Source organism: Physcomitrium patens, chromosome 16 (genome assembly GCF_059467195.1).
Source record: "Physcomitrium patens ecotype Gransden chromosome 16, ASM5946719v1, whole genome shotgun sequence".
NCBI classification, from domain to species: Eukaryota; Viridiplantae; Streptophyta; class Bryopsida; order Funariales; family Funariaceae; genus Physcomitrium; species Physcomitrium patens.
Genome location: NC_143425.1, coordinates 6695275 through 6704967, shown reverse-complemented (window position 1 = coordinate 6704967; position 9693 = coordinate 6695275). Strand labels below are relative to the sequence as shown.

General features: G+C 39.6%; 2 protein-coding genes across 2 annotated transcripts; one reads left to right on the top strand and one right to left on the bottom strand.

Moving 5' to 3' along the window:
• Positions 1-1696: 1696 nt before the first annotated feature.
• LOC112293428 (phosphatidate cytidylyltransferase 1) lies at positions 1697-6313 on the bottom strand. The gene is made up of 10 exons (XM_024542806.3): positions 5250-6313; positions 4762-4916; positions 4322-4463; positions 3845-4001; positions 3594-3641; positions 3247-3333; positions 2941-3069; positions 2697-2753; positions 2249-2332; positions 1697-2040 (listed from the first exon to the last, which is right to left on the bottom strand). The coding sequence occupies exons 1-10, from the start codon at positions 5993-5995 to the stop codon at positions 1966-1968; spliced, it is 1680 nt and encodes a 559-aa protein (XP_024398574.1). The 5' UTR covers positions 5996-6313; the 3' UTR covers positions 1697-1965.
• A 1204-nt stretch (positions 6314-7517) lies between these two features.
• Positions 7518-8334, top strand: LOC112292981 (large ribosomal subunit protein eL30). The gene has a single exon (XM_024541979.3). It carries the CDS (start codon positions 7686-7688, stop codon positions 8025-8027), a length of 342 nt encoding a protein of 113 aa, XP_024397747.1. The 5' UTR covers positions 7518-7685; the 3' UTR covers positions 8028-8334.
• Positions 8335-9693: the final 1359 nt, after the last annotated feature.

The window sequence follows — 9693 nt, the reverse complement described above, 5'->3', positions numbered from 1 at the left end:
GATGCAAGCGGCGATGTTTCTAAAAGCTGTCATGGTCGGCACTCAGATCGTGGACAGCGCACTCGATAACGAAGGCCTTATCGACATCTTCACGGCGGCATTTCTAACAGCCAGTCTAATGTTGCTGACGAGATACTTGAGAGATGACCAAGCACAAAACAACATCAATTGGTGAGTTTTCATTACAATAGCCTTTGCAATCGCTTATAGTAAGAATTTAGAGAAAGCCGGTCTCAGCCAAGCCATCGCCAACACATTCATCAAGATCAGTAGAGGCATCAACACCAAGAGAGCTCCCTATGTCGCTATATACATTGTGAGCTGTACATGTATATAGCGACATAGGAAGCTCACAATTGTGTTGCTCTCGGAGCTTGTGAGCAACAATGCTGCCGCGGCGATCATGTACCCTATCGCTGCAGGCCAGGAAGATGCGCTGAACATCGTCTCCACTCAAATGAGAGTGGTTGTAATGCTTAGCGTCAGCGCAACTTTCATTCTTCCCTGCGGCTACCAACCAATTTGATGGTGTACGCCGCAGTAGACTACCAGTTCAAGGAGTTTGCCAAATTTGGATTTCCGTTTACGTATGTCGTCGTGATCATCATCTTTCTTCTTGACAAGATTTGAGTATGGTTGAAGAGTGAAGAGAATGACCGAGTGTTGGGCATTAGGCACATGCCAGTAATTGGATGGTAGTTAGAGTTTTGTAGAATGTTTGTCTTTGAATTTGAAAGGTAACAGGAATAGCTTTAGTAGAGGATTCTTTTGCAGTCTAGGTTTGGATTCATCTTGAAGAAGGTTAATGGAAAGGGTGAGCCATGGAATTTGCTTGTTTGATGAGTAGATTCATGCGTAGAAAAGGATTCTAGCAGGCAGCATGCACTCCCAATTTGGAGTACGTGTGCAAACCTGCAAAACATTGTAGCAACATCGGGAAATTGAATTTCACTTGCATCAGGTATTAAAGATTGTCACGTCTATGTGTCTTGTACCATGGATTAACAAAGAAAAGAAAAAGGTTTGGTCTGACCTTTGACAAAAAGCACGATCAGAATATCGACGCATATTTTGAACGTAATTAGCTACACGCCGACTTGGTATGATTGTTAGAAGTCCACAAATGAAGCATTCACTCAAGCTTGTTAGATATGATGATTGGCAGGAAGATGTTTTAAAACGATTATCTGTTGTGCATGGACTGATCATATTCAGAACTATATTAATTTGTCATCCCTGACTAAGATGTACAATGTTATAGCTGTGCACAACTACCTATCAGCCGATCCTGGTATTTTTGGGAATTAATTTATTAATTTATTTGATTTCGGATGTCTTTTGTGCGAGAATGTAATGAGTTTTCAAAATAATTGTTTATGTAACTAAAATTTGAGTTTTAAGATTTCAAAACTATTCTTCATTTGTACTTTCTTCTCACTTTTCTTTTCACTATATACATGTATGTCATGTGTTAAGATGTGTATGAAAGCACGTTTCTCTTTCTCTCGTTCACTCTCTCTCTCTCTCTATATATATATACAAGCATGGAAGGACCTTTAATTGCTTCAAGTTTAATTCTTCACCAAGCATGCATTAAGTCATTCATAATTATAAATCTAATTTAATTTAGTTTAAAATCAAAACAAATACTTTGCTATTGTAGATCATATTGTAAACATTCGCATTACAAGGCAGCTCAGATTCAACAAGTTTGCACTTTTGTTATGCGAATTGACAAAATTACAACATAGCGTACTAAATGCTGAACAAGATTGTTAGTGAGTACGCACTTTTCCCTCTTTACTGGCTATTTTACGGGGTGCGTCACCTATAGTATATACAAAAAAACCCACAGCATAGAGCTTGGGTTTCTACTCAGGCCAACTGACGGGAAAACAATTTCAAGTTAAGGCAACATACAATGATGACCAACTTGTCTTCAATCTTCGAACCTTGCCAAACACTTCACGTAAGTTGCAGGGCCTCACCAAGCTGCCTAAAAAGAATCATCTGCTCTTCTACCGTCAAGTTCATCAATATCTGTGACAGCCACATAATATTCGTGAGCTGCTTGAAGAGATCGCCATAACCACCATAGCCAAGAAATTTCGTGTAGGTGAAGTCTAATGGACTCCAAAGTACGTACCAAACCAATGATAAAAGAGAATTCATAAAAAGATTTATGTTACAGACCAGAAACAGGTATTGAACTCATCAACAAAAATAGAAATTTAAAAGATTTTCAAACCTGGTCAAGTAAAGACTTTGTTGTGTATCGGTGAGTAGCAATGAAGGACTGGTAGTAGATGTATGAGAAAACCGCCATTACCATCTATATGACAGCCAGCAGAGAAACTCTTGAATAAAGAGACAATAAGATAATGCACGACAATAATAATTCAAAATTAAGTTTAAATGAATAAAATTGTTTTTCCTTCTCATCACAAATTTCAACAGACAGCGTAAAGAAGTACAAGGCCGATACCTTAATACTCCGTTGCCTATTCCTATTAAGTAATAAGCCAAAAATAACACTACTGAAAGCCAGATCAACATTTCAATTTCACAAAAGCAGAAAGCGAAAAGAATATAGGCAAATCAACAAGTGTGTATCCTGACAAACTCTGGGCACATATGTTGAAGAAACAACACTTGAGGCTCCAGAATTTATGATAGTGTCTGTTGTGATAACAAACCTGACAATCCATTCGATCAGTCATACCACCATGACCTGGAAGACTGTCACCAAAGTCCTGCCATTCAAATACATATGGTTGAAGATTGTAAGCAAGGTTTGCATCCAAGGCCAGATGACCCGACATTTTCATATCCCATACATGAAATCCTCTCACAAAACAAGATGAAGAGCCAAGTCCGAGAAAGTAGAGCGCAAAAACCACGCAACCTAATATCTATACAGAATTGGTTGCAAGAAATAACCTTAATTTTGAAGGCTCGCTTAAATCCACTAGCAAAGAAACCCCCGAATGGAGCAACGAGGGATGCAAATAGTCCAAATGCCATCGCATGTCTTTGCACTGGCATCACTCCAAATTCTTTCACAGGAAACTGAAACAATCCAAAATGGCACCATTTATACGACAAAACTGATAAGCAAAACAATAGTTTTACTGAAACTGAAGTTCGAAAAGCTGTCTGTGTAAGAGAGAGCACAAACTTTGCATCTCGTAAAGAAGATTAAAAGGATGTCAATAGTTAGAACATAGCTGTGAATTTAAGCCATACCCACTGCGGTGTCCAAGCCGGAAGAGGATAGTATTTTGGTTTAAATAGAGGTCCTGGGTCGCATTCCAGCCATCCAGTTGATAAATCCTGGAAATGCAAGACGCTGACACTTTATTCAACCAGGTCACAAGTAGCAAGCAATCCTAATCCAACCAGAACTTCACTTCTCAGAATTCATTCATCATGACTAGACACATGTAAAACTCCTCGAAAAAACTATATACAAGGAGATAGAAGAAATCTGAGAATCTATCAAATACCTACAGCGTTGAATTTGATACTGGAAAATACAAGAGTGAACTTCGAACAGGCGGGGAAAAGTTCTAGATAAAAAGCCAAGTACTTACTCTTCGGGGACATGTAAGCCATTCCGACTGACCCATGACATACGCAAGCTGCAAGCATAAAGATATGTACTATAAATTAGTTCATTCTACCAACTCAATGTAGTGATGAAGAAGTAGCCAGATATAAGCACGCGAATACAAAACATATAAATATATTTTATATATATATATCTATATTCGAAACATCTCATGGTATATTCACAGAACGAGAGGAATGTTGGATAGCGCAAAGAAGTGTAAAAGAAGCTCACCATAAAAGCAGACATAACAGTGGTGATAGATGCTCCAATAAAACCTTCCCAAGTCTTTTTAGGTGATAGTTTAATCAAAGGAGTTTTGCCAAAAAAAATGCCAAAGAAATAAGCCATAATATCATTGATCACTATTAAGGAGGCAGGTAGTAAAAACCTGCACATATTGCCAAAAAAAGCTATATTACTCTTCAAGGCAAGAGTTCAAAGTTTGGAAACAACCAAGGAAACTGCACAGTACCAAAGTGTTCGATAACTTAAAACGGCTGAAGACAAATAAATCAAGACATCAAGAGCAGGATCTCTCAACATAGGACAACCTAGGGTGACCAAAGAGTCAAGAACATGGAACTCAACTAAAGACATGGAACGTTATAACTTAATTTATTAGTGGCAATCAGGAAACAATTAACTGAAAAGTGCCAAGGTCGCCACGGAACGATAATCTTCAGAACTAAAATGGCTAAAAGGATTTACCATATGATGCCCTCAAAAATGTTGGCTACCGTGAAGGAGGATTGTGCAAATACAACTAATAAAATCATGTGCGTCCAAGCAAATTGACCAAACTGATACTTGTACGAGCCTTTCTTCAAAGTCAGAATGAACCAGACAAAACCTGCACAAAGTACACGAACTATAGTCATACAAACATGAAGTAGAGGAGATTAATCTAAATGGGATTCTCATAGTCATACAAAAATATATCGAAGGAGGTCGATGCCCACACAATCGCCACATTTCTCAGTAAGTAATGAATATGAAGACGAAAAACATGAGGTAGCACTAATTGGAATATCCTTCAGCTACCAATTTAACAACAAAAATATTACGAAAGTTTTTTCGTTACCTGAATGACAGCACTAGAACAGTGCAAGAACTAAGCAAAGAAAAAAGCAAGAAAAAAAACACGTTACCTGCGATGTACAGTGAGTAGCATATAAGCATGTGATATTTGATCAATCCGTATTTGAAAAGGTGTGGGATCATGTGGTCACTATAAATAGTCTTCACCAGATGCTTGTTCAAAAAGCGTCCATAAACATATAACATCGCCGTAAGGAAAAAATGCCTGAAAACCGATCCAAGTAACTGTTAGTCAAATGCGTTTTATAAATCATATTTGATGTTCAAGTAAGAAATTGCAAGCATTTTGTGGGAACGAATGGTGAACTAGGGCACTTCAGCAAAACAATGTGGCCACAACTGACCTTCGCCAGCGACAGTACCTAGATTATACATGGGTTGACTGCACTTACCGTGTGAACAAAATGAGGACTGAAGACTAAGCTTTAGCCACAGCAGTGCAACTTGTGGAATAAATCACAAACCTAAAAATCGTAGTAACCGAAGGAGAAAGTGGGATATCTCACTAAAGGCACATTAAGAGATCAATAGTCCGTACCAATTAAGTAATCGAAAGCCGGGGAGCTTATTATCGCGTCCTGTTTTCCCCCTTGCAAGAGTGAAGAGTTCCTGAGCCATATAAAGCTGGATAACTACAATCATAGCCCATATGTAGAGATGGCCCATGTAAACTATCAAAATAAATCCGCCAATCATCCAGACCGACGAAAATATCCTTGTCCACATGCTCAAGAACTTGTTCGAAGAACGATTTTCTCCGAGTTTTCCAGAAATCGTTCTCTTATGCCTTGGTCTCATTACCCAATCTTCATCTTCCCTGTTCTTCACAACCTCCTCCTCGTTCTTGACTTCATCACCGGCAGACGGTGTTGGGGACTTCATCACCTCCTCCTCCATTTCCAATTTATCCCGCTCCGCAATGGTGTCCAGCTCCGGTTTCGACACCAAGGGCTTCACCACGGATGCCAACCCGGAATCCGAATCCGTCTCGTATGCAGACTCCTCGTCGTCTTCGTCCTCCTCCTCCAACTCTTCCTCCAAACCTGCCTCCTCCTCTTTCTGCTGGTGCAACAACTTGGACTGAGTCTTCTGTCTCCGCTGCTGAATTGCCTCGTCACTCTCGTCTTCCTCACCGTCCGCTACCTCCCGAACCCCATCCCAAGGACCGTCATGCCCCGGGAACTGCGCATCCTCTTGCAACAAAGGATTCCTCTCCGCATCCTCAACCTTCCCACCTGAAATCCCCACGTCGCTCATCCCGGCCTGGACTGACATGGCTACCATTCCCTTGTCTTTCCACTATACCCGCCCTAATCCCTCATCAACAACCCATGAAAACAACAACACACACGAACACAGAGCATACAAACCGAAAACCTAAAAGGCCCACTGTAAAAAATACATAAGACCTCCCAGTGACACTGATCGGCAACAAACTAAGTGTCGTGAAAACAGCCCAAAGCATTCAACCGGGGGCTTGTGCTGAGGAAACCCTCGCAGATCCATTCTCGCAAGCCTCGAACCGCAGTCGGGGCCCCACGACCTTGGAACCCTAATTTGGCATTCGAGTTTCCTCGGAGCAGGGACCCCACTCTGCCGGGTTCACATGGCGCATATGAGCCCCTCTCCTGGATGATTTATAGTGGATGATTTCTATGGTGACACATGTTTTAGATGAATGTCCGTTGCTTGCGCTTACAACATCCATCTAAGTGGACACTTGTCACTGTCATTTTGACGTGTCTATTTTATACTTAATTTACTTTACATTTAAAGTCAATGTATAGGTCTTTTTTTATTATTTTAAGAAATCGAAAACACTTTATTCTCGCTATTGCGGTTATTGGCATTAAGTCTCTGTGCACAATAAATTGCTTGATTTGATATGTGCTTAAATTTTTGATTCTGTGGTTGATAACATTAATTTGTATCAGATTACATTTAAACACATGATTCAAAAGCATGATATATTGAGACTCAGAAACTGATTATTTAAAAATAAAGCTATATACTATATACCACAGTAAAATTGTGATGAAACATAAAAAATTTCTGCCAAGTGTAAAGTCAGTTTTAAAATAGTTGTCTATTGTATAACATTTTACAATTTTCACCAATTTTCAGCATAGGACCACTTTTCTATCTGTAGGTTTTGTGGTTTGCAATCTGGCTTTCGTATTTTTTTTTAAAAGAATAAAGAAGGGATTGTCATCACATTTGCATGAACGATATTTTTCCCGAATTATTTGTTATTGTTATTGTTATTCTAAAATTATATCATTATATAACATCTTTCTATGGATGAATTCCATATGTACAGACTTTTTTATGCTATGACATTCGTATGACCACTTTTATGAGAAAAGAAAAAACAATATGATAATGTTTTGTTTGAAATTGGTAAGATATGATAGTTGTCATTTATTGTACACGATTGAGATATTCTGTGGACTTAAAAACCTTGAGAATGATTAACTAACTGTAGTTGGAATGCCTATGCACAACATATTATGCACAGGTTATGCTAAGTTGTGAAAAGTTATGTTACGATAAACCAGTCATTAAGCTAAATCATACTTATTATCAAGGATTACAATCCTATGTTATGTGCGTAAGCTAAAAATAAAGATAAATGGATCATATTTTAATCATGTTACATATTATAATTCAGTTGGATATTCCAAACTCAGAACAGCATCATCGGGCATTTATTGTCAAAGAAATGAATTAACTTCAATACAAATACTGTTGGATCCAATATATATGCCGGAGTTCGCCACGCTGGATGGGAACATGAGAGGAACAGGAGGGGAACGAAGTTAGGGTTTGGAGGCTCCAGTGGGGGGCTGCAAAGGCAGGGGAGGGCAACTCGGTCATCCTCTCTTTGTTGCAGTGCCAGATCAAGCCCAGGCCCCTGCTGTAGCACCCGTCGGTAAGCCTGTGAGAGAGCTGTGTTCCTGCAAGCTCCGGCACCATGGTGGCCGTCAAGAAGACCAAAAAGGCCCAAGAGTCCATCAACAACAGGCTTGCCCTGGTCATGAAGTCCGGCAAGTACACGCTGGGCTACACCACCACACTCAAGTCGCTCCGGGGCGGCAAGGGCAAGCTCGTCATTATAGCCAACAACTGCCCACCTCTTCGAAAGTCCGAAATCGAATACTACGCCATGCTCTCCAAGACCGGTGTGCACCACTACAGCGGCAACAACGTGGACCTGGGAACCGCCTGCGGGAAGTACTTCCGCGTGTGCACTTTGAGTATCACGGACCCTGGTGATTCTGACATCATCCGCTCCATGCCTACTTCTACTGAATAGAAGAACATGGGCAGGGGAGATGGGAGATGCGGCGGACGTCGGTAGCTGGTGCTTATCTCGGTATGCAGATTTCCTTGGTGTGAACGGAAAGTTTTGGGTCGTGGGGTGAGATGGGGAATTTAAAGCTCGTCTTTGATGCCGTCACTTGGTTAGGTCGTTAGAATTTGGGATGTTGTGAGTGATAGAGCTACTAAAGGGTTCAGGGTTCAAGCCGGTGCTGTTTTGTACCTTGACTCAGTGAATGTAATGGTTAGTGACGTTCTTTACTACTATCGAATACATGAGTAAGACTGCTTTCGACTCGCAACACAGAGTCTGTCTTGCATGATGCAGAGTTCTTTTCATAATTCCCATTTTATGGGCTGTTTATTGATCGCGTAATTTCATAATTCTGTGCTTGAATTCTAGTGATGCCCTCAAAAATCCAACTTACGATAATTAGGGTGATTAGGAGCAGTTGAGTCATACCACTTGAATTATCCAAATGTGGATCAGAGATGTTTTGATTTTGATTTTATTGATTTAGTTTCTGTTAGGTCTGGTTAAATCTTGTAATGGTGCTATCTACCAGCGTTTATTATTTTGTTTCTGAAAATCAGATGATACCAAATTGATTGATTGTTTTGACTAAATACTGCTAGTTAAGCGCGAATGTCTGCTGGAAGGAAATGGCATCTTTGGTCTGACTGAAAAGTAGTTTTGAATGTATAGAAACATGTGATTTTGTGCGAAGCTGCGACTGAACTATAGTAGGGACAGGTAGTTAGCTTTTTAACAGACCTAGTTACGGAATATAATGCTTGACACAGAACATATTTATGTGCCTAAATATTTTATTTAAATTCTTTTACAAGGATACAAGTTGGATATCCATGCTCGTTCGACATCTCTTCTTAACCTTAATGTATTTTACAATTCAGTCATGCTTTTCAAACCCACATCAGCAATGGTACTTTTACTTTTAGAGTTGCTGATGAATTGGTTGCGAGTGCTGAGATTACTTGATGCTTTCACTGTTCTGATCTTTTATCGCAATTGATAAACCAATTGATTACGATTGGAACAGGACTTCGATTCAGTTGATGCTGTGGTCCTCTGACTCAGCATATCTTGCTCTTCATCGCATACCGTTCCAGATTACTTTGATAATCAAACCAGCAGGATTCGTCACAGACATCGGTCTGTCCCATTAGGGGCTCTTGAGCAGTGACCTATCCATGAAATACGACCTGTTCATGACTCGACAATATGTAGGACTGTAGGCTAGCTATACAGTTAAGAATATTTTTCATAACCTTTCTTGTCCTGCAATAGACCCGAAGCACACTCTATTTAACAGATAGAGTTTGAATGAGTTTGAATGTGTTGAAACCGCCATTAAGAAGAATTAGTCCCAGCTGTGGCTCAAGAATTAGTCATAGCTGTACCTGGTTAAGGGAAGTATGTCCATGACGACAGAAGGTGATCAAAATGTAAGTATAAATACACATATTTGTTAATAAAGTGTGGAGAATGGTATGAAATTTTAGTTTAGAACATGTACCTATAAGTTTGTACCATTTTGTTGTAAAGTATAAATCTTTGAAAGCAAACATATTTTATCTCATACAAAACTATTCAATGGATTTGTGCCAAAAATGAATTAGAAGTGATTGTGTTCACTAGT

What these genes read in the sequence shown, in the direction of transcription:
- LOC112293428 (XM_024542806.3), bottom strand. Translation starts at nt 5,995, where the DNA reads ATGGTAGCCATGTCAGTCCAGGCCGGGATGAGCGACGTGGGGATTTCA. An exon ending in GGCTTTCGATTACTTAATTG is followed by an intron (nt 4,917 to 5,249) that starts GTACGGACTATT and finishes ATCGGTTTTCAG; the next exon opens with GCATTTTTTCCTTACGGCGA. An exon ending in GGCTTACATGTCCCCGAAGA is followed by an intron (nt 3,334 to 3,593) that starts GTAAGTACTTGG and finishes TTGCATTTCCAG; the next exon opens with GATTTATCAACTGGATGGCT.
- LOC112292981 (XM_024541979.3), top strand. Translation starts at nt 7,686, where the DNA reads ATGGTGGCCGTCAAGAAGACCAAAAAGGCCCAAGAGTCCATCAACAAC.